The 24,575-nt window shown below is 41.4% G+C and overlaps 1 protein-coding gene and 1 long non-coding RNA gene across 2 annotated transcripts in view; one reads left to right on the forward strand and one right to left on the reverse strand.

The window, feature by feature from the left end:
- Positions 1–10,567: 10,567 nt before the first annotated feature.
- On the forward strand, positions 10,568–23,783 carry fhl5 (four and a half LIM domains 5). The gene is made up of 5 exons (XM_061896091.1): positions 10,568–10,940; positions 12,695–12,869; positions 15,913–16,082; positions 23,106–23,292; positions 23,385–23,783. The coding sequence occupies exons 1-5, from the start codon at positions 10,779–10,781 to the stop codon at positions 23,534–23,536; spliced, it is 846 nt and encodes a 281-aa protein (XP_061752075.1). The 5' UTR covers positions 10,568–10,778; the 3' UTR covers positions 23,537–23,783.
- The window catches only part of LOC133550066 (uncharacterized), a 70,185-nt gene continuing 69,241 nt past the window's right edge, over positions 23,632–24,575 (reverse strand). The window contains exon 3 of the long non-coding RNA XR_009806228.1: positions 23,632–24,266. This is a non-coding gene — a long non-coding RNA (uncharacterized LOC133550066). The remainder of the gene's footprint in view (positions 24,267–24,575) is intronic.

Below are 24,575 nucleotides of genomic sequence, written 5' to 3' on the forward strand. Positions count from 1 at the left end.
CATGTGTTAAATGGACCAAACTCGCCACGAAATTAACAACAACTAGATTTGATCAGGGCTTCACGGTGGCAGAGGGGTTAGTGCGTCTGCCTCACAATACGAAGGTCCTGCAGTCCTGGATTCAAATCCAGGCTCTGGATCTTTCTGTGTGGAGTTTGCATGTTCTCCCCGTGAATGCGTGGGTTCCCTCCGGGTACTCCGGCTTCCTCCCACTTCCAAAGACATGCACCTGGGGATAGGTTGATTGGCAACACTAAATTGGCCCTAATGTGTGAATGTGAGTGTGAATGCTGTCTGTCTATCTGTGTTGGCCCTGCGATGAGGTGGCGACTTGTCCAGGGTGTACCCCGCCTTCCGCCCGATTGTAGCTGAGATAGGCGCCAGCGCCCCCCGCGACCCCGAAAGGGAATAAGCGGTAGAAAATGGATGGCTGGATGGATAGATTTGATCATTCAAAAATTATGTGTAAGATTGAAAGTTGCCATCAATCCGACGCGGGTGCTCGGCGTTGTTCCTGTGTGCCACGGGATCGGGATCGGCGCCTGTGCCCCTGTGTCACCCTCAGAGATGTCTAATTTAGATTGAAAGCAAAGTGTAGACAGAAGATAGTTCATCTTGGCAGAGTTGGAGCCGCATCCCTGTCACTGACCTATCTGTGTGTGTTTTCTGTGTGTGTGTGTTTGTTTGTGTGTGTGTGCAAGGGATTAGCCCGCAGGCCAGCAGAATGGTGGTCTTCCCGGGGGGGCTATTTTTATGAAGATGTTTGCCCCCTGAACCTTTGGGAAAAGCGATACGAGCACATAGTCCGAGATTCAAAACGAATTTGGGCGACTGTCAATCGGCGATCAAGCTACAAAAACAGCATTAGCATTGTTTAAAAGTGCAAGGTTGTTGAGTCACCACAGCGGCTGTGGACCGGCGGCGAAAGGTGCAAAGTTTGGTTTTCGATTGCCAGTTGAAGCCAGGTACTTTATTGTCATGGCAGCACATGCCGCACATGAGACGGCACATTTTAGTACCTTAAGGTCCCAGATTTAGCCCGGTGGATATGCACATCATTTATAGAGGATACAAATAGAGCAGAGTATACATAGCATAGTTAAATAGAAATAAAAATAGAAACATGTTTTTCAGAATACGAGCCGCTGCTTTCCTCCTACGCTTTGAACCCTGCGGCTTATAAAATGGTGCGGCTGATTCATGGATATTTCTTCGCTCGCGGCCGTAATATTTTGTAATCAATCAATGTTTATTCACAAGCACAAGCCGCGACGACATCCTCGGGGCAAGGAAAAACTCCCAACCCAGCGGGATGTTAATGTGAATGACTATGAGAAACCTTGGAGAGGACCGCAGATGTCGGTGACCCCCCCACCACCACCCTCAGCTCTAGGAGAGACCGGATGCAATGGATGTCGAGTGGGTCTAGCATAATATTGTGAGAGTCCAGTCCATAGTGGATCTAACATAATAGTGAGAGTTCAGTCCATAGTGGATCTAACATAATAGTGGGAGTCCAGTCCATAGTGGATCTAACATAATAGTGAGAGTCCAGTCCATAGTGGATCTAGTTAATAGTGTGAGAGTCCATAGTCCATAGTCCATAGTGGATCTAATATAATGAGTCCAGTCCATAGTGGATCTAGCATAATATTGTGGAAGTCCAGTCCATAGTGGATCTAACATAATAGTGAGAGTCCAGTCCATAGTGGATCTAACATAATAGTGAGAGTCCAGTCCATAGTGGATCTAACATAATAGTGAGAGTCCAGTCCATAGTGGATCTAACATAATAGTGAGAGTCCAGTCCATAGTGGATCCAACATAATAGTATGAGAGTCCAGTCCATAGTGGATCTAGTTAATAGTGTGAGAGTCCAGTCCATAGTGGATCTAATATAATGACTCCAGTCCATAGTGGATCTAGCATAATATTGTGAAAGTCCAGTCCATAGTGGATCTAACATAATAGTGAGAGTCCAGTCCATAGTGGATCTAACATAATATTGTGGGAGTCCAGCACATAGTGGATCAAACATAATAGTGAGAGTCCAGTCCATAGTGGATCTAACATAATAGTGAGTCCAGTCCATAGTGGATCTAACATAATAGTATGAGAGTCCAGTCCATCGTGGATCTAGTTAATAGTGTGAGAGTCCAGTCCATAGTGGATCTAATATCATGAGTCCAGTCCATAGTGGATCTAGCATAATACTGTGGAAGTCCAGTCCATAGTGGATCTAACATAATAGTGAGAGTCCAGTCCGTAGTGGATCTAACATAATAGTGAGAGTCCAGTCCATAGTGGATCTAACATAATATTGGGAGTGTCCTGTCCATATTGGATCTAATATAATAGTGAGTCCAGTCCATTGTGGATCCAGCATAATATTGTGAAAGTCCAGTCCATAGTGGATCTAACATAATAGTGAGAGTCCAGTCCATAGTGGATCTAACATAATAGTATGAGAGTCCAGTCCATAGTGGATCCAACATAATAGTATGAGAGTCCAGTCCATAGTGGATCTAACATAATATTCTGAGAGTCCAGTCCATAGTGGATCAAACATAATAGTGAGAGTCCAGTCCATAGTGGATCTAACATGATATTGTGAGAGTCCAGTCCATAGGGGATCTAACATAATAGTGAGTCCAGTCCATAGTGGATCTAACATAATAGTATGAGAGTCCAGTCCATAGTGGATCTAGTTAATAGTGTGAGAGTCCAGACCATAGTGGATCTAACATAATAGTGAGTCTAGTCCATAGTGGATCCAACATAATAGTGTGAGTCCAGTCCATAGTGGATCTAACATAATATTGTGATAGTCCAGTCCATAGTGGATTTAACATAATAGTGAGTCCAGTCCATAGTGGATCTAACATAATAGTATGAGAGTCCAGTCCATAGTGGATCTAGTTAATAGTGTGAGAGTCCAGTCCATAGTGGATCTAATATAATGAGTCCAGTCCATAGTGGATCTAGCATAATATTGTGAAAGTCCAGTCCATAGTGGATCTAACATAATTGTGAGAGTCCAGTCCATAGTGGATCTAACATAATATTGTGAGAGTCCAGTCCATAGTGGATCTAACATAATAGTGAGTCCAGTCCATAGTGGATCTAACATAATAGTATGAGAGTCCAGTCCATAGTGAAACTAGTTAATAGTGTGAGAGTCCAGTCCATAGTGGATCTAATATAATGAGTCCAGTCCATAGTGGATCTAGCATAATATTGTGGAAGTCCAGTCCATAGTGGATCTAACATAATAGTGAGAGTCCAGTCCATAGTGGATCTAACATAATAGTGGGAGTCCAGTCCATAGTGGATCTAACATAATAGTGAGAGTCCAGTCCATAGTGGATCTAACATAATAGTGGGAGTCCAGTCCATAGTGGATCTAACATAATAGTGAGAGTCCAGTCCATAGTGGATCTAACATAATAGTGGAAGTCCAGTCCATAGTGGATCTAACATAATAGTGAGAGTCCAGTCCATAGTGGATCTAACATAATAGTGGGAGTCCAGTCCATAGTGGATCTAACATAATAGTGAGAGTCCAGTCCATAGTGGATCTAACATAATAGTGGGAGTCCAGTCCATAGTGGATCTACACTATGGACTGAATATGCTAACACGTATACAAGTGTCTGTGTTAGTATTATTACCTTGCAATGGTAATCTTTTTGTATTGTTTCAGTTTCATAAATTCCTCAGTAAATTCACCAAAGGGTCACCGTGGAGTTATTGAGTCTGTTTAGGTAATTGGAGAGCTGGCATAAGCAGCGGTTGGGTCCTTGACCCTGACTTCTGTTTTGTTTGATCAGCCGTTTTACTGGCCTGTTACGGACACTAATTGGAAATAATTAATTTAAAGCTGGACAAAGTGGCTGGAGATGGAGAGAGGAAAGTCTGGATTTCCCTACTTAGGCTGCTGCCCCCGCGACCCAACCTCGGATAAGCGGAAGAAGATGGATGGATGGATGGAAATAAACATTTACAAAACCTTATACATACTGCGATGAGGTGGCCACTTGTCCAGGGTGTACACCGCCTTCCGTCCGATTGTAGCTGAGATAGGCACCAGCGGTAGAAATGGATGGATGGATGGAAAGCCTTATACAGTCGCGATCAAAAGTTTACATACACTTGTAAAGAACATAATGTCACGGCAGTCTTGAGTTGTGGGGTGGTATAGCTCGGTTGGTAGAGCGGCCGTGCCAGCAACTTGAGGGTTGCAGGTTCGATTCCCGCTTCTGCCATCCTAGTCACTGCCGTTGTGTCCTTGGGCAAGACACTTTACCCACCTGCTCCCGGTGTCACCCACACTGGTTTAAATGTAACTTAGGTATTGGGTTTCACTATGTAAATTGCTTTGAGTCACTCGAGAAAAGCGCTATATAATTCACTTCACTTGAGTTTCCAATCATTTCTACAACTCTTATTTTTTTTTGTGATAGAGTGATTGCAGCACATATAAAATGAAACAAAAATGGAGCTGTTTGGCCACAATTCCCAGCAATATGTTTGGAGGAGAAAAGGTGAGGCCTTTCATCCCAGGAACACCAGACCTACCGTCGAGCATGGTGGTGGTAGTATTATGCTCTGGACCTGTTTTGCTGCCAATGGAACTGGTGCTTTACAGAGAGTAAATGAGACAATGAAAAAGGAGGATTACCTCCTAATTTTGGGTGTGGCTAAAATACCGGTGTGTTGTACAGCCTGGAAAATATTGTCACCTTGTCGTCCAAACAGAATGTAAAAACAATGACAGCATGGCAAACTAAACTGACATTGGTGTCCATTGCTACAGAGCTCTATTGGAAAGAAGCAGTTCCTCAGACGGGTGTTGGTGCACCAAATGATCGCTGTTAAGCCCCGACTGCTTCCTTACTGCGGTGTGCAACCTTGTTAGATTCCTGGCTTGCTTTCGAGATTTGAAACCCTGACTTGACGGCGACACGAATCAAAAGTCCAAACAAAGGAGTTCCCCAGGAATAAACATACAGGTATGAGTCCGTTACGCAAAATAATAAACCATAAAGCTACATAGAGCTTAGTTTTTTTAGTTCTTCCAAGTGGTGTCGGATGTTGGTTCCTTGGTTTTAATGCCAAGGTTGTTTTAAGAATCAGGATTAAAGGGATTAAATTTGGCTTTTTGTCATTTGGGATTTCAGTTTCCCTGCCATCCTAATATATAAATGGTATAATCCTGTTTTATCTGGTCATGTTTCAGACTTAGACTTAGACAAACTTTATTGATCCACAAGGGAAATTGTTCCACACAGTAGCTCAGTTAAAAAGGAAATGATAATGCAGGTATAAAGTAGACTAAAGGTGTACCATAGAAGCAATATAAAATATAACGAAGATGGAATATTTACATATTATATGTACAGTAGAATAGAATAGAAAGTACTCCATTGATCCCTGGGGGAAATTCAGCATCATATATAATATATATGGTGCATATATAATATATATTCAGCACCCGTATATAATATATACTGATATATATTATATTATATTTTTGTCACACCTATGGTTCATGTTTTGTTTTGGTCATGCTATGTTTAGTTTTTTGGACATTTTAGTTCTGTTTTGCATTTCCTTGTTTGTCTTACCATGCCAACTGATTTAGTTTTCTGTCATGTCTGATCATGAGTTTTATATGGCCATACTACCCTGAGCCTCCCTTAGCGTATCTGTTCTTAAAGCTAAGCAGTGTCTGGCCTGGTTAGTACTTGGATGGGAGACTGCCTAGGAATACCAGGTGCTTTGGACTCTAAGTTCCTTTTTTTTTACTCCCTGTTTTGTTACCATGACAACCAATCAGTTCACCTGTCTTGTCTCACACCTGTTTTCACTTATCATGTTCATTATTTAAGCCACAGTTACCAGGTAGTCAGTCTAGCAACATCACCTCATTCACGCCCTCGATTATCTGCTTCATGTCCATTTTGTCCACGTAAGTTTTTGTTATTCATGCCACTGTGCAAGTGTTTTTGTTTCATGTTTGTAGTCTATAGCCTTTGTGCTAGTCTTTTGTTTCATAGCCCAGGGTTTTGTACCGCCATTGTGCGCACTTTTTGTTGGTTCCTGTTTTTAGTTTTGGTGTTAAAATAAAGATGTCTTTACCTTCACACCGTTTCCACTCCATTCGCTTTGCACCTCGGGAAAACAAACCAAGACCAAGTCCTAGCCTGACAATTTTTTATATAAAATATACAATATATAACAAATTCCAACCAGTTCAGTTTTAGTTTCATTTTGCATATCCATCCCTCAGCCTTTTCTTAGCGGCACCCGCCTTTTGTTTATTTTTGGTTTAAGCATCCATCCATCCATCCATCCATTTTCCACCGCTTATTCCCTTTGGAGTCGCGGAGGGCGCTGGTGCCTATGTCAGCTACAATCGGGCGGAAGGCGGCGTACACCCTGGACAGGTCGCCACCTCATCGCAGGGGTTTAAGCATTAGATGCCTTTTTACCTGCACACTGCCTCCCGCTGTCGTCGGCGTATTGTGATCACGACATACAATTGTTGTCGTTACCCACATCTACAAAGCAATTAGCTACCTAAAACCAGTGGTTGAAAAACACTGGTATATGAAACAGCTGCACCAACAACAACAAAATGAAACAAGGACAGCATAAAATAGAGCATGGGTATCAAACTCTGGCCCTTGAGGCAATATCAAATTAACATTAGAGTTGGCCCGCCGCTGTAACACCGCATTCACCACTAATACTCATACTCGTCAACCCTCCCGATTTTCCCAGGAGACTCCCGAAGTTCAGTGCCCCTCCCGAATTTCTCCCGATTTCAACCTGGACAATAATATTGGGGGCGGGCCGTAAAAGCACTGCCTTTGGCGTTGTCTACATGTCGCCACGTCCGCTTTTCCTCCATACAAACAGCGTGCCGGCCCACTCACATAATATATGCGGCTCATACACACACACAAGTGTATGCAAGGCATACTTGGTCAAAACCCATACAGGTCACACTGAGGGTGGCCGTATAAATAACTTTAACACTGTTACAAATATACGCCACACAGTGAAACCACGGCAAACAAGAATGACAAACACTTTTCGGGAGAACATCCGCACCGTAACACAACATAAACACAAATACCCAGAACCCCTTGCATCACTAACTCTTTCGGGACGTTACACTATACACCCCCGCTACCACCAAACCCCGCCCCAACTCAAACCCGCAGCCGAAAAGAGGCATTCAATTTGTATTTTTATTTTATTTGATATGCCATTGATATATTTTAATTATTATTATTTGAAACTCGATTTTGCATGTCACTATAAAGTTATATAAGCCTTGCTTGCTCAATATTCAATGCAAAACTTGTTTGGGTCCCTATTAAAGGATTAATTTGTTCAACCTCGGCCCGCGGCTTCGTTCAGTTTTAAATTTTGGCCCACTCTGTATTTGAGTTTGACACCCCTGAAATAGAGAGTAGTCATTCTAGAAGATTCTGTGGTCAGTCTTGATCATTCTATCCCATAATTGGGCCAGGCAATTTTTGGAGAATACCAAAACAAAACAAAGGCAGGAAGGCAATCAGCGCTTTTTAGATGACAAAAAATACCCCCAAAAAAACCCAGAGATGGCCACAATGCAAAATGTCAGTGTTCAGAAACATGAAAAAAAATATATAAAAAAATTTGAGGTATTTTATTTGAATTAAGCAAAATTATCTGCCGGTAGAACAAGAAAATTCGGCTTGTCAAGACTTTCCAAAACAAGTAAAATTAGCTAACCTCAATGAACCCAAAAATACCTTAAAATAAGTATATTCTCACTAATAAGTGCACTTTTCTTGGTAGAAAAAAAGAGACCTTTTTGCTCAATATGTTGAAAAATATTCTTAAATTAAGTAAATGCTAGCTAGTGCCATTATCTTGACATAACGATATGCGCTTGGCATCACGATTTTTTTTTTTTCATGCTTGAAGTAAGAAATTATTACTTTAAAAAAGTACTTCTATACTTGTGAGTGTTGATGACACAGCTTTGCAACACTTGATATTCTAGTTTCAAGCATGTTTTACTTAAAATAGGTCATCAAATCTCAGCTACAAGCAGTAATATCTTACTGAGATCATTTAGGACTAAAACCCTTAAAGGCCTACTGAAACCCACTACTACCGACCACGCAGTCTGATAGTTTATATATCAATGATGAAATATTAACATTGCAACACATGCCAATACGGCCGCTTTAGTTTACTAAATTGCAATTTTTAATTTCCCGCGGAGTTTATTGTTAAAAACGTCACGGAATGATGACGCACTGTAAGGAAATATTAGCGCTGCACCACTCGCGGCTAAAAGTCGTCTATTTTAACCGCATAATTACGCAATATTTTGGAGATCTGTGTTGCTGAATCTTTTGCAATTTTTTCAATTAATAATGGAGAAGTCAAAGTAGAAAGATGGAGTTGGGAAGCTTTAGCCTTTAGCCACACAAACACACGGTGATTCCTTTTTTAAAATTCCCGTAGGTGAAACTTTACTATGGATCAGAGCGGTCAATCGAACATGGATCCCGACCAAATGTCAACCAGCAGACACTGGCCTCAAGACACCCGTGGACACACACTTCCGACTATCAGGTACTATTAAACTCACTAAAACACTAGCAACACAATAGAAAGATAAGGGATTTCCCAGAATTATCCTAGCAAATGTGTCTAAAAACATCTGAATCCGTCCCAATGCAATCGCCTTTTTTTTTTAACTTTATTTTTTTTTATTTGATTTTTTTTCTAGTCCTTCGCTATCAATATCCTCAAACACGAATCTTTCATCCTCGCACAAATTAATGGGGAAATTGTCGTTTTCTCGGTCCGAATAGCACTTTTTGTTGGAGGCTCCCATTAAAAACAATGTGAGTACGTGAGGAGCCCTCACACGGGTGACGTCATCGTCTGCTACTTCCGGTACAGGCAAGGCTTTTTTATTAGCAACCAAACGTTGCGAACTTTATCGTGGATGTTCTCTACTAAATCCTTTCAGCAAAAATATGGCAATATGGCGAAATGATCAAGTATGACACATAGAATGGACCTGCTATCCCCGTTTAAATAAGAAAATCTCATTTCAGTTGGCCTTTAAAACAAGTGAAACACATTCTAAAATAAAATCTGTTTAGTGAGGAGAATTATCTTATCAGACAGAAAATAAGCAAATATCACCCTTATTTAATATTTAATCTGACTTAGATTTAAATTTAAATTTAAATTTAAAATTTAGATTTAAAGTGCAGCTCGGCCCGCACTCAGACCCAATATCCTCCGACCTAACTAATGTCCAATAATTAGAGCATTGTTTTTCAACCACTGTGCCGCGGCACACCAGTGTGCCATGAGATACAGTCTGGTGTGCCGTGGGAGATTATGTTATTTCACCTAATTGGGTTAAAAATATTAATACGGTTCCATATCAGTTGGTGTCAGCAGGTAGATAATTGCTTTGTAGATGTCAACATGGTTTGTCATGATCACAATATGCAGACGACAGGGGAGACAACAGTGTGAAGGAAAGGTATATAACGCTTGAAACAAAAATAAACAAAAGGCGAGTGCCGCTAAGAAAAGCCATTGAAGCTTCGGGATGGCTATGCAAAATGAAACTAAAACTAAACTGGCTGCAAGGTAAACAAAAACAGGATGTGAAGTGAATTATATTTATATAGCGCTTTCATAGTGAAACCCAATATCTAAGTTACATTTAAACCAGTGTTGGTGGCACTGGGAGATGGTGGGTAAAGTGCCTTGCCCAAGGACACAACGGCAGTGACTAGGATGGCGGAAGCAAGAATCGAACCTGCAACCCTCAAGTTGCTGGCACGGCCACTCTACCAACCGAGCTATGCCGCCGAATGCTGGACGACAGCAAAGACTTACAGCGTGTGGAGCAGACGGCGTCCACAAAGTGCATCCGTACATGACATGACAATCAACAATGTCCCCACAAAGAAGGATAGTAAGAACTTGCTTGATTGCGAAAACAAAGCAGGTGTGAGGAATAGCGCTCAAGGAAGACAGGAAAATACCAACAAAACAGGAAAAGCCACCAAAAATAGGACAAGAACTAAAACACTACACACAGGAAAACACCAAAAACTTCCAAATAAGTTACAGTGTGAATTGCAAGTGTTGCATGGTTATTTATCATTTCAATTCATATCCAACAATTGTGAGAACTACTTTTTATTGCCAATATCGGCTGCTGAGTTTAACTTTTTTTATATTTTCCGCCGGTGGTGTGCCTCGGGATTTTTTCAATTGAAAAAAAAATGACAGAAAAGGTTGAAAAACACTGAATTAGAGTAAGGGAACTCCTTACTGTCCCAGTACTTTTGTCCGAGTGCATTTCTAATTGTGTCTGGGCACGCCTGGGATGGAGCGATTAAGGCGGCTGAAAAGGCTTAGCGATGTGTGCACCGTCAGCTCCCTTAAAAGGTGCAGAATGATGCGGTGGAGCATGTCCGCTCCTCCCTGGAGATTACAGCTAATAAGAGCGGCAGTATTTATAGAAGAAACCCCACTTGCCTAGTGGATACCCCCTAATCCAAGCCTCACCCGTTTCCACCCCCACTCGCCTGGATCCGGAGGGTCTCCTAGCTCATCCTCATTCTTGCTGCATATCAACTCAGTGTTGAAGGCTTCTTTTTGTTTTGTTCCTCCCTCGTTCATCCTTTCTTGCTTTTTAGAGTAACTACAGCAAAAAGACACTAAGAGCAAAAATGTCCACAAGAGAGCGCTTCGACTGCCATTATTGCAAAGACTCCCTGCTGGGGAAGAAGTACATCATGAAGGAGGACACCCAGTACTGCACAAAGTGCTACGAGAATCTTTTTGCAAACTGCTGCCAGAGCTGCACCCTTCCCATTGGCTGCAACAGTAAGGTAAGCAAAGCCCACAGCACCGTGTTCACAATGCAAGGTAAACCGCCTTATTTTGTTAAAACAAAGCAAACAAATAGTAGGAACGGAAAGAGCGCGTAATAAAAACTTGTCCAAAGTGCGGCCCGCAGCAAATTTTTTTAATGTCCCCCCTCCCCGGCACATTCTCGAAATACTAAAACAAAACTAACATAAAAAAGATGAAATGTAACAAGAAATAGTTGCATTTTTTTTTTCTTTTTTTAAAACGGTCATGGCTCAAAAAATAATAATGAATCAAAATCAATGTTGCTATTAACTATTGACCTATTAGAGGCTGCAATTACGTGACATCAAATATTCGCTGTTGAAATATGTTTTGGGGAATATGTCGCATGTGTTTGATACTGACAAATGTTATTAAGTACACTCATTGACTGATAATGAATTCGCACACTTTTAGCCCACAAACCAAACATTCATGCAACAATCAGAGTCGATTTTATTTTTAATAAATTAAAATGAAGACGTCAGGATTAACGGCCACAATGATCATGTTTTCTAGTGCATGAATATATATATATATATATATATATATATATATATACATATATATATCCATCCATCTTCTTCCGCTTATCCGAGGTCAGGTCGCGGGGGCAGCAGCCTAAGAAGGGAAGCAAAGACTTCCCTCTCTCCAGCCACTTCGTCCAGCTCTTCCCGGAGGATCCCGAGGCGTTCCCAAGCCAGCCGGGAGACATAGTTGATATATATATATATATATATATATATATATATATATATGACTGTGTATATATATATACTATATATATATAAACATACATACATACATACAGATATATACATATACTGTATATATACAAACATATATATGTATATGTACATATATGTACATATATAAAAATACAGTATATATGTATATATGTGTGTGTGTATATATATATATATATATATATATGTATACGTATATATACATACATACATACAAATATATGTATGTATACACATACACGTATATATATATATATATATATATATATACACACATACATACATATGTATGTATAGATATACTTATATGCATTTATATATAAAATACAGTATATATGTGTGTGTGTGTATATATATTTATATATATATATATATATATGTATGCGTATATATACATACATACATACAAATACATGTATGTATACACTTACACGTATATATACATACATATATATGTATATATATATATGTATTTATATATATATATATAATATTGATATAATGGATATCAAATTATTAATACGATACTGTAATTGGATATTAAGAGTATGTGGTAATTTGACTCACCTTGTTTACTTTCATGACAACCTCCTTAGAGTTTTGTAATCAATCAGAAATATCAAGCAGCTAAAAATGTGAAGAGAGTGTTTTGCATTTTTCCCCATCATGCATTGCTGGGGATTTAAATGGGTGTCATTTTGAATTCATAACATCCACAAAGTTCAGTGAGCGGGTTGCGTGATTTGTGACCGTGTGTGCTGACTCTCTGCGTTAGTTTATGTTACCCTGTTCACACTTCAAAGTGCAATTCATGGCCATTAGCCTAAATGACTTACAATGTCCACAGCGTGGCGTATGGTATGTAACATTACGAGCCGGATTCTCTATTAAACTTATGGCCAACTGAACATGCCGGCGGTTTGCGCTCGACACGCGATCCGTGGCTTGAACACCCCTGGTCCACGTCCAATGTGACTTGTGTCCAGGACCTGTCCTATAAGGATCGCCACTGGCATGAGGAGTGCTTCAAATGTGCCAAGTGCAGCCGCTCCCTGGTGGAAAAAGCCTTCGCCGCCAAGGACGAGTTGATGCTATGCACCGAGTGCTACTCCAACGACTACTCTTCCAAGTGCACCACCTGCAAGAAGACCATCATGCCAGGTACACCACCCACGTCCTGCACTATTTCATGACCGATCAAAAATGTTCCCTACTCCCCCTTAGTAGTTGTTTTTTTTTTCCAGAGGTTTAAAGGCCTACTGAAACCCACTACTACCCACCACGCAGTCTGATAGTTTATACATCAATGATGAAATATTAACATTGCAACACATGCCAATACGGCCGCTTTAGTTTACTAAATTGCAATTTTTAATTTCCCGCAGAGTTTATTGTTGAAAACGTCGCGGACTGAAGAGGACATATTAGCGTAGCACCATTAGCGGCTAAAAGTCATCTCTTTTCATCGCGCAATTAAACAGTATTCTGGACATCTGTGTTGCTGAATCTTTTGCAATTTGTTCAATTAATAATGGAGAAGTCAAAGTAGAAAGATGGAGGTGGGAAGATTTTGCCATTAGCCACACAAACACACGGTGATTCCTTGTTTAAAATTCCCGGAGGTGAAGCTTTTACTATGGATCAGAGCGGTCAAGCGAACATGGATCCCGACCAAATGTCAACCAGCAGTTTTCGGTGAGAAAATTGTGGTAAAAAGTCGCCTCTTACAGCTGAGCTTGCGCCGTCCATGCAGCTGCCGTTAACTTCCCTCAGAGACTGGCCTCAAGACTCCCGTGGACACACCCGACAATCAGGTACTATTTAATCTCACTAAAATATTAGCCACACAATAGAAAGATAAGGGATTTCCCAGAATTATATCTAGTGTGTGAATGTGAGTGGGAATGTTGTCTGTCTATCTGTGTTGGCCCTGCGATGGGGTGGCGACTTGTCCAGGGTGTACGCCGCATTCCGCTTGATTGTACCTGAGCTAGGCGCCAGCGCCCCCCGCAACCCCAAAAGGGAATAAGCGGTAGAAAATGGATGGATGGATGGTGTGAATGTGAGTGGGAATGTTGTCTATCTGTGTTGGCCCTGCGATGAGGTGGCGACTTGTCCAGGGTGTACACCGCCTTCCACCTGATTGTACCTGAGATAGGCGCCAGCGCCCCCCGCGACCCCAAAAGGGAATAAGCGGTAGAAAAATGGATGGATGGATGGTGTGAATGTGAGTGGGAATGTTGTCTGTCTATCTGTGTTGGCCCTGCGATGAGGTTGCGACTTGTCCAGGGTGTACGCCGCCTTCCGCCTGATTGTACCTGAGATAAGCGCCAGCGCCCCCCCGCGACCCCAAAAGGGAATAAGCGGTAGGAAATGGATGGATGGATGGTGTGAATGTGAGTGGGAATGTTGTCTGTCTATCTGTGTTGGCCCTGCGATAAGGTGGCGACTTGTCCAGGGTGTACGCCGCCTTCCGCCTGATTGTACCTGAGATAGGCGCCAGCGCCCCCCGCGACCCCAAAAGGGAATAAGCGGTACAAAAATGGATGGATGGATGGTGTGAATGTGAGTGGGAATGTTGTCTGTCTATCTGTGTTGGCCCTGCGATGAGGTGGCGACTTGTCCAGGGTGTACGCCGCCTTCCGCCTGATTGTACCTGAGATAGGCGACAGCGACCCCAAAAGGGAATAAGCGGTAGAAGATGGATGGATGGATGGATGGTGAGAATGTGAGTGGGAATGTTGTCTGTCTATCTGTGTTGGCCCTGCGATGAGGTGGCGACTTGTCCAGGGTGTACGCCGCCTTCCGCCTGATTGTACCTGAGATATGTGACAGCGCCCCCCACGACCCCAAAGGGGAATAAGCGGTAGAAAACTGATGGATGTTGTGAATGTGAGTGGGAATGTTGTCTGTCTATCTGTGTTGGCCCTGCGATGAGGTGGCGACTTGTCCAGGGTGTACGCCGCCTTCCGCCTGATTGTACCTGAGATAGGCGACAGCGCCCCCCGTGACCCCACAAGGGAATAAGCGGTAGAAAAAAAGATGGATGGATGGTGTGAATGTGAGTGGGAATGTTGTCTGTCTATCTGTGTTGGCCCTGCGATGAGGTTGCGACTTGTCCAGGGTGTACGCCGCCTTCCGCTTGAATGTACCTGAGATAGGCAACAGCGACCCCAAAAGGGAATAAGTGGTAGAAGATGGATGGATGGATGGATGGTGAGAATGTGAGTGGGAATGTTGTCTGTCTATCTGTGTTGGCCCTGCGATGAGGTGGCGACTTGTCCAGGGTGTACAACGCCTTCCGCCTGATTGTACCTGAGATAAGCGCCAGTGCCCCCCGCCACCCCAAAAGGGAATACGCGGTAGAAAATGGATGGATGGATGGTGTGAATGTGAGTGGGAATATTGTCTGTCTATCTATGTTGGCCCTGCGATGAGGTGGCGACTTGTCCAGGGTGTACGCCGCCTTCCGCCTGATTGTACCTGACATAAGCGCCAGCGCCCCCCGCCACCCCAAAAGGGAATAAGTGGTAGAAATGGATGGATGGATGGATAACCTAGTAAATGTGTCTAAAAACATCCGCATCTGTCCCAATGCAATTGCCTTTATTTTCTATATATATATATATATATATTTTTTTTTTTCTAGTCCTTCGCTATCAATATTGTTATCCACAAATCTTTCATCCCCGCTCAAATTAATGTGTAAATTGTCGTTTTCTCGGTCCGAATAGCTCTTGCTGCTGGAGGCTCCCATTATAAACAATGTGAGGACGTGAGGAGCCCTCACCCTTGTGATGTCATCATCTGCTACTTCCGGAACAGGCAGGGCTTTTTTATCAGCACCAAAAGTTGCGAACTTTATCATGGATGTTCTCTACTAAATCCTTTCAGCAAAAATATGGCAATATGGCGTAATGATCGACTATGACACATAGAATGGACCTGCTATCCCCGTTTAAATAAGAAAATCTCATTTCAGTAGGCCTTTAAAGTTGATATTATGCTGTCACATGACCGGTATGAAAAAGCAATATAATACTCCAACGCTATGCACTTAATCTCCCCCCTTCTCCCCTTCCAAGATAAACACTAATGTTAGTGCGTCCTGGCGTAAGAGATAACTGGGGGACTATTTTGAGCCGCCATAAAGGTACGGTGGCGCATACTGGCTGAGTGAGCTGCTCCCCTGTGCTTGTGCCAGGTTCTCGTAAAATGGAATACAAGGGCAAAAGCTGGCATGAGACGTGCTTCCTGTGCAATCGCTGCCAGCAGCCTATCGGAACCAAGTCCTTCATCCCTAAAGACGACGGCTATTTCTGCGTGGGATGCTTCGAGAAACAGTTCGCCTACCAGTGCTGCGCTTGTAAGAAGGTAAGCCCGCCGCTCAGAGCTTCGCTTTAGGTGAGCGGGAAATCACATTTGGTAAGGAAATTCCATTTTTTTAATCCTAGTGGAATAATATCAACGTCAAGAACGGTCATTTGGAGCAGGGCCGGCCCCTGGCAAAAAAAAAATGTAGTGGTTGTTTCGAAAGGACCATGGGGGGGTCACATGATCATGGCGACTGGTCACTTCAGTAGCAGATCATCATTTTGGTCTCCCTGGTTTTCTTAGTCTACATCGGGGGTCTCTAGTAACGCCTTAGTGGCTCTCTGGAGCTTTTTCCAAAATGTATGAAAAACGGTAAAAGATGAGGGGGAAAAAATATAAAAAATATATTTTTTGTTTTAGTATAGTTTCTGTCGGAGGAAAAACATGACACAAACCTCCCTAATTGATAAAAAGCCTACTGTTTTTGTTAAACATGCCTCACTGGTTCGAGTATTTGGCGAGCGCCATTTTGTCCCACTAATTTTGGCGGTCCTTGAACTCACTCTGGTTTGTTTAGAGCAGGGGTCACCAACCTTTTTGAAACCAAGAGCTACTTCTTGGGTACTGATTAATGCGAAGGGCTACCAGTTTGATACACACTTAAATAAATTGCCAGAAATAGCCAATTTGCTCAATTTACCTTTTAATAAATAAATCTAAATATATAAAAAAAATGGGTATTTCTGTCTGTCATTCTGTCATACATTTTTTTTCCTTTTACGGAAGGTTTTTTGTAGAGAATAAATGATGAAAAAAAACACTTAATTGAACGGTTTAAAAGAGGACAAAACAGGAAAAAAAATTTAAATTTAATTTTGAAACATAGTTTATCTTCAATTTCGACTCTTTAAAATTCAAAATTTAACCGAAAAAAAGAAGATAAAAACTAGCTGATTTGAATCTTTTTGAAAAAAAATATATATATATATATTTATGGAACATCATTAGTAATTTTTCCTGATTAAGATTAATTTTAGAATTTTGATGAAATGTTTTAAATAGGTCAAAATCCAATCTGCACTTTGTCAGAATATATTAAAATTTGGACCAAGCTATATTTCTAACAAAGACAAATCATTATTTCTTCTAGATTTTCCAGAACAAAAATTTGAAAATAAATTTTAAATACTTTGAAATAAGATTTAAATCTGATTCTACAGATTTTCTATATTTGCCAGAATAATTATTTTGAATTTTAATCATAATAATATTCTTTGTTGAAAAAACAGAAGCTAAAATGAAGAATTAAATTAAAATGTATTTATTATTCTTTACAATAAAAAAAATAAATTTACTTGAACATTGATTTAAATTGTCAGGAAAGAAGAGGAAGGAATTTAAAAGGTAAAAAGGTATATGTGTTTAAAAATCCTAAAATCATTTTTAAGGTTGTATTTTTTCTCTAAAATTGTCTTTCTGAAAGTTTTAAGAAGCAAAGTAAAAAAATTAATGAATTTATTTAATCAAGTGAAGACCAAGTCTTTAAAGTATTTTCAAATTCTATAGAGATAATCGCACATTTAGGATTGCTTTGAATGCTGTCATCATGACAGATTTACAACTGTATTTCTAAAACCACTCTAATATATAAGTTGATATTGTAGCCACACCTTTTCCTACCATGAACTGATTAACGTGGACCCCGACTTAAACAAGTTGAAAAACTTATTCGGGTGTTACCATTTAGTGGTCAATTGTACGGAATATGTACTGAACTGTGCAATCTACTAATAAAAGTTTCAATCAATCAATCAATTCCCTCAAGATAAAACGGGGGTGTGGGGGTAAATGAGTGGATCTGAGGGAGCATTAAAGTCCGACCATGTTATGGCTCGTATTACTTTCTTTGGAAGGATTTTTAATTTATCGAGATAATCAACACTAAATTGGCCTTAGTGTGTGAATGTGAGTGTGAATGTTGTCTGTCTATCTGTGTTGGCCCTGCGATGAGGTGGCGACTTGTCCAGGGTGCACCCCGGCTTCCGCCAAAATGCAGCTGAGATAGGCTCCAGAAACCCCCGCGACTCCAAAGAAGAACAGGCAGTAAAAAATGGATGGATGGATGGAAGTATACTATTGCAGTAATTTAGATGTGGTTCAAACAAGGATCTATACATGATTGGAAGTGCTTCCAGAGGCAGAGAGCCAACATATTTTGATAGGTTTGCTGTCAGATCGTCAATGTGATTTTTAAAATGTATGAATTCATTAATATAAATGCCTAAGAATTTTGTATGTAGCATTATTTCTATAATCCTGTTGATCTTAATACAGTATTGTCCTCATTTTTACGATCCCTACAAAACCCAAAACCAGTGAAGTCTGCACGTTGTGTAAAAGGTAAATAAAAACGGAATGCAATGATTTGCAAATCCTTTTCAACTTATATTCAGTTGAATAGACTGCAAACACAAGATTTTTAATGTTCGAACTGAGAAACAAATATTTTTTTTGCAAATAATCATGAACTTATAATTTAATGGCAGCAACACATTGCAAAAGTGGGCACAGGGGCATTTTTACCACTGTGTTAGATGGCCTTTCCTTTTAACAACACTCAGTAAACGCTTAGACACTGAGGAGACCAAATTTTGAAACGTTTCAGGTGGAATCATTTCACATTCTTGCTTGATGTACAGATTAAGTTGTTCAAGAGTCTGGGGTCTCCGTAGTCGTATTTTATGCTTCATAATGAGCCACACATATTCATCAGTCCATCTTAGATGAGCTCAGGCCCAGCGAAGCCGGCGGCGTTTCTGGGTGTTGTTGATAAATGGCTTTCGCTTTGCATAGTAGAGTTTTAACTTGTACTTACAGATGTAGCTATGAACTTTAGTTACTGACAGGGGTTTTCTGAAGTGTTCCTGAGCCCATTTGGTGATATCCTTTACACACCGATGTCGGTTTTTGATGCAGTACTGCAATAGTCAATACAAGATAAAATTATCCTATTTTGACGACAAATTTCTCACTTTAGAAGTATTTTCTGGGATGATAAAAACATTCAAGTCAAGTTAAGGAAGACACCCACGCCACATTTGCCTTTGTCAATAGCATCGTAAACCTTTTCAATGAGATTTAAAATTGTTGTGTTGTGCTGTTTTCTAAAACCATACTGACATGGAGTTACAATACGCATTTTATTCATGAAACCACTTAACCTATCTTATACGACCCGCTCAAATACTTTTGAAAAAGTGGGTAGTACTGGCATGAGTCGATAATTTTGCATAGTATTTTTATCCACGGCTTTAAACATTGGAAGGATTTTTGCAGCCTTTATTATTTTAGGTATTATTCCATAAAACCTAGTCGAGGTGATGTACTTTTGTATAGAAAATATTTTTTTTCTTAACACATTAAGGCAGTGGTCCCCAAACTTATTGACTCGCGGCCCGCATTGGTTTAAAATAATTTGGCAGGGGGCCGGGCTATATATACAAACCCCGTTTCCATATGAGTTGGGAAATTGTGTTAGATGTAAATATAAACGGAATACAATGATTTGCAAATAATTTTCAACCCATTTTCAATTGAATGCACTACAAAGACAAGATATTTGATGTTCAAACTCGTAAATTTTTTTATTTTTTTTTTAGCAAATAATAATTAACTTAGAATTTCATGGCTGCAACACGTGCCAAAGTAGTTGGGAAAGGGCATGTTCACCACTGTGTTACATCACCTTTTCTTTTAACAATACTCAATAAACGTTTGGGAACTGAGGAAACACATTTTTTAAGCTTTTCAGGTGGAATTATTTCCCATTCTTGTTTTATGTACAGCTTAAGTTGTTCAACAGTCCGGGGTCTCCGTTGTGGTATTTTAGGCTTCATAATGCGCCACACATTTTCGATGGGAGACAGGTCTGGACTGCAGGCAAGTCAGTCTAGTACACACACTCTTTTACTATGAAGCCACGCTGTTGTAACAAGTGACTTGGCATTGTCTTGGTGAAATAAGCAGGGGCGTCCATGATAACGTTGCTTGGATGACAACATATGTTGCTCCAAAACCTGTATGGACCTTTCAGCATTAATGGTGCCTTCACAGATGTGTAAGTTACCCATGCCTTGGGCACTAATACACCCCCATACCATCATAGATGCTGGCTTTTCAACTTCGCACCGAGAACAGTCCTGAGGGTTCTTTTTCTCTTTGGTCCGGAGGACACAATGTTCACCGTTTCTAAAAAACAATTTGAAATGTGGACTTTGCATCAGTTCATCTTAGATGAGCTCAGCCCAGCGAAGCCGGCGGCGTTTCTGGGTGTCGTTGATAAATGGGTTTGGCTTTGCATAGTAGTTTTAACTTGCACCTACAGATGTAGCGACAAACTGTAGTTACTGACAGTGGTTTTCCTAAGTGTTCCTGAGCCCATGTGGGGATATCCTTTACACACTGATGTCATGCCGTGCGCAAATATGTCTGATTAGCACATAAGTCAATAACATAAAAAAAACTCACCTTTGTGATTTTGTTGACTTTATCGTTGGAAATGCATCTGCTTTGAGTGTCGTAGGATATCCACACATCTCTGTCGTATCATCGCTATCGTCGGTAGCGATGCTATGACAGAACAGAACAAACGAGGGACTTTCGCATCTTTTGACCACTGGTGCAACTTGAATCCGTCGATTGGTATGTGTTTGTTTGGCATTAAATGTGGGTGGAGGGAAAGGCTGGATGCAAATATAGCTACAAATGAGGCATAATGATGCAATATGTATATACAGCTAGCCTAAATAGCATGTTACCATCAATTAGCTTGCAGTCATGCTGTGCGCAAAATGTCTGATTAGCACATAAGTCAATAACATAAAAAAAACTCACCTTTGTGATTTCGTTGATTTTATCGTTGGAAATGCATCTGCTTTGAGTGTCGCAGGATATCCACACATCTCTGTGCCATCTCTGTCATAGCATCGCTATCGTCGGTAGTGATGCTACGACAGAACAGAACAAACGAGGGACTTTCGCATCTTTTGACCACTGGTGCAACTTGAATCCGTCGATTGGTATGTGTTTGTTTGGCATTAAATGTGGGTGGAGGGAAAGGCTGGATGTAAATATAGCTACAAATGAGGCATAATGATGCAATATGTACATACAGCTCGCCTAAATAGCATGTTAGCATCAATTAGCTTGCAGTCATGCCGTGCGCAAATATGTCTGATTAGCACATAAGTCAATAACATCAAAAAAACTCACCTTTGTGATTTCGCTGACTTTATCGTTGGAAATGCATCTGCTTTGAGTGTCGCAGGATATCCACACATCTCTGTGCCATCTCTGTCATAGCATCGCTATCGTCGGTAGCGATGCTACGACAGAACAGAACAAACGAGGGACTTTCGCATCTTTTGACCACTGGTGCAACTTGAATCCGTCAATTGGTATGTGTTTGTTTGGCATTAAATGTGGGTGGAGGGAAAGGCTGGATGTAAATATAGCTACAAATGAGGCATAATGATGCAATATGTATATACAGCTCGCCTAAATAGCATGTTAGCATCAATTAGCTTGCAGTCATGCCGTGCGCAAATATGTCTGATTAGCACATAAGTCAATAACATAAAAAAAACTCACCTTTGTGATTTCGTTGATTTTATCGTTGGAAATGCATCTGCTTTGAGTGTCGCAGGATATCCACACATCTCTGTCGTATCATCGCTATCGTCGGTAGCGATGCTACGACAGAACAGAAGAAACGAGGGACTTTTGCATCTTTTGACAACTGGTGCAACTTGAATCTGTTAATTGGTATGTGTTTGTTTGGCATTCAATGCGGGTGGAGGGAAAGGCTGTGTGCAAATATAGCTACAAATGAGGCATAATGATGCAATATGTACATACAGCAAGCCTAAATAGCATGTTAGCATCAATTAGCTTGCAGTCATGCCGTGCGCAAATATGTCTGATTAGCACATAAGTCAATAACATAAAAAAAAAACTCACCTTTGTGATTTTGTTGATTTTATCGTTGGAAATGCATCTGCTTTGAGTGTCGCAGGATATCCACACATCTCTGTGCCATCTCTGTCATAGCATCGCTATCATCGGTAGCGATGCTACGACAGAACAGAACAAACAAGGGACTTTCGCATCTTTTGACCACTGGTGCAACTTGAATCCGTCGATTGGTATGTGTTTGTTCGGCATTAAATGTGGGTGGAGGGAAAGGCTGGATGTAAATATAGCTACAAATGAGGCATAATGATGCAATATGTACATACAGCTCGCCTAAATAGCATGTTAGCATCAATTAGCTTGCAGTCATGCCGTGCGCAAATATGTCTGATTAGCACATAAGTCAATAACATCAACAAAACTCACCTTTGTGATTTCGTTGACTTTATCGTTGGAAATGCATCTGCTCTGAGTGTCGCAGGATATCCACACATCTCTGTGCCATCTCTGTCGTAGCATCGCTATGGTCGGTAGCGATGCTACGACAGAACAGAACAAACGAGGGACTTTCGCATCTTTTGACCACTGGTGCAACTTGAATCCGTCGATTGGTATGTGTTTGTTTGGCATTAAATGCGGGTGGAGGGAAAGGCTGGGTGCAAATATAGCTACAAATGAGGCATAATGATGCAATATGTACATACAGATAGCCTAAATAGCATATTAGCGTCGGTTAACATGCCGTGACATTGATATGTCTGATTAGCACACTCCACGTAAGTCAACTTGAATCCGTCCCTGTTCGAGGTTGTTAGACCCTCCGACAACACACCCACGAGGCATTATGTCTCCAAGGTACGGAAAACAGTCGAAAAAACGGAAAATAACAGAACTGATTTGACTTGTGAGTAATGTGTTTGAGAAAATGGCAGATTGCTTCCGACAGCGAACAATTGAAAGGCGTTTCAATCGCCAAATTCACGCTTTTAGAGTTCGTAAATCGGTTAAAAAGAACATATGGTATTTTTTCTGCAACATCAAGGTATATATTGACGCTTACATAGGTCTGGTGATAATGTTCCCCTTTAAGTATTTGTGTATGTGGTCCACTAGGCCATTACCACCGGCGGAGTGACCTACCAAGAAAAGCCGTGGCACCGCGAGTGCTTCCTGTGTATTAGCTGCAAGAAGCAACTCTCGGGCCAGCGCTTCACCTCCAAGGACAACTACGCTTACTGCCTTGAGTGCTTCAGCGATCTCTACGCAAAGAAGTGTGTTGGCTGCACTAAGCCCATCACCAGTGAGTGGCGCTACCCTATATCATTACACGTCCTTCATGCAAAATACGCAGGAAGTGCATGTTTTGTATTCCTTCTGTTTTGTTTTACTCAGGTCTGGCCGGAGCAAAGTACATCTCCTTCGAGGAGCGCCAGTGGCACAGCGAGTGTTTCAACTGCGTGCAGTGCTCCGTCTCGCTAGTGGGACGAGGATTCCTCACCCAACGCGACAACATGCTGTGCACCGACTGTGGCAGGGAGAAGTGACCTTTCACCCACCTTTGATAAGGCAGCGCGCCAAGAAGCCAACCTTTCTCAACTCCGATGCCAAACAACGCCTGAAGATTTGGTCTTTGCATGGCTAATGTGTCATCTGTCTTAAACATTGGGACGGTCCTTGACTAGTTCCTTTCGATTTGTTTGACACATTGGTTTAAGTTGCTCGCCTTTGTGTAGTACCAAAGTACTGTTTCACAAAGCAGTTTCAATAAAGCAAAAAGCATATGTTGTGCTATGATGGTGTGACAGTTGCTTGCTGTCGTCGCTCGGGTTCAGTGGACCACCCAGGAAGGACATGCTTTTGAGCAGGTTTGACACTTGTCTTTTGTGTAGGTCGGATCGCTTTGCAGCTGCTCCTTTCCACTGATTGCTCACGGTCCGCTCTTTCAGCCGAAGCCGTCGTCGTCGTCGTCCTCTCTGGCTTGCTCTCTGTCGCTCTTTGATCGCTCTTCATCTGCTCCTGCGGGCTCTCCAACTCCTTCCTCGAACTCTCCTCCTTCTCCCCTTTTATACAGCAGAAGGAGATGAATTAATCGTGTACCGGTGTGTGTGCCACGCACCCGATTTAGATTGTGGCGGCGTCGCTCCCAGCAAGCCCCGCCTCTCTGCTCTGCCGCATCCTCCGCCTCCTTGCCACCATCTTGCCATGGACCGTTGGCTCCGCCTCTCCACAAATTTGTTTTCTTGTGGGCGCAATAACAGCAGTCTCAGGCTGTGTCTACAATAGTAAGTAAGTAAAACTTGTTCATAAACCCTTTTTTGCAGATAATATCACAAAGCCCTGTACAAAACATAGGTATAGTAAAACAACAATTCAAGTAAAATTAAAGCTACAAGCTTTGGCCGCGACCCAAACCCGGATAAGCATTAGAAGATGGATGGATAGTAGCTACTATTAATGTCTGGATTGAACTGCAAGCCAATGAAGACTGGATAAAACGGGGGTGATATGGGCTGTTCTGGGTGCACCGGTCAAAAGTCTGGCAGACGCATTTTGTACAGTCTGAAGTCTCTTTGGCGTTGACTT

Source organism: Nerophis ophidion, linkage group LG03 (genome assembly GCF_033978795.1).
Source record: "Nerophis ophidion isolate RoL-2023_Sa linkage group LG03, RoL_Noph_v1.0, whole genome shotgun sequence".
Lineage (NCBI taxonomy): Eukaryota > Metazoa > Chordata > Actinopteri > Syngnathiformes > Syngnathidae > Nerophis > Nerophis ophidion.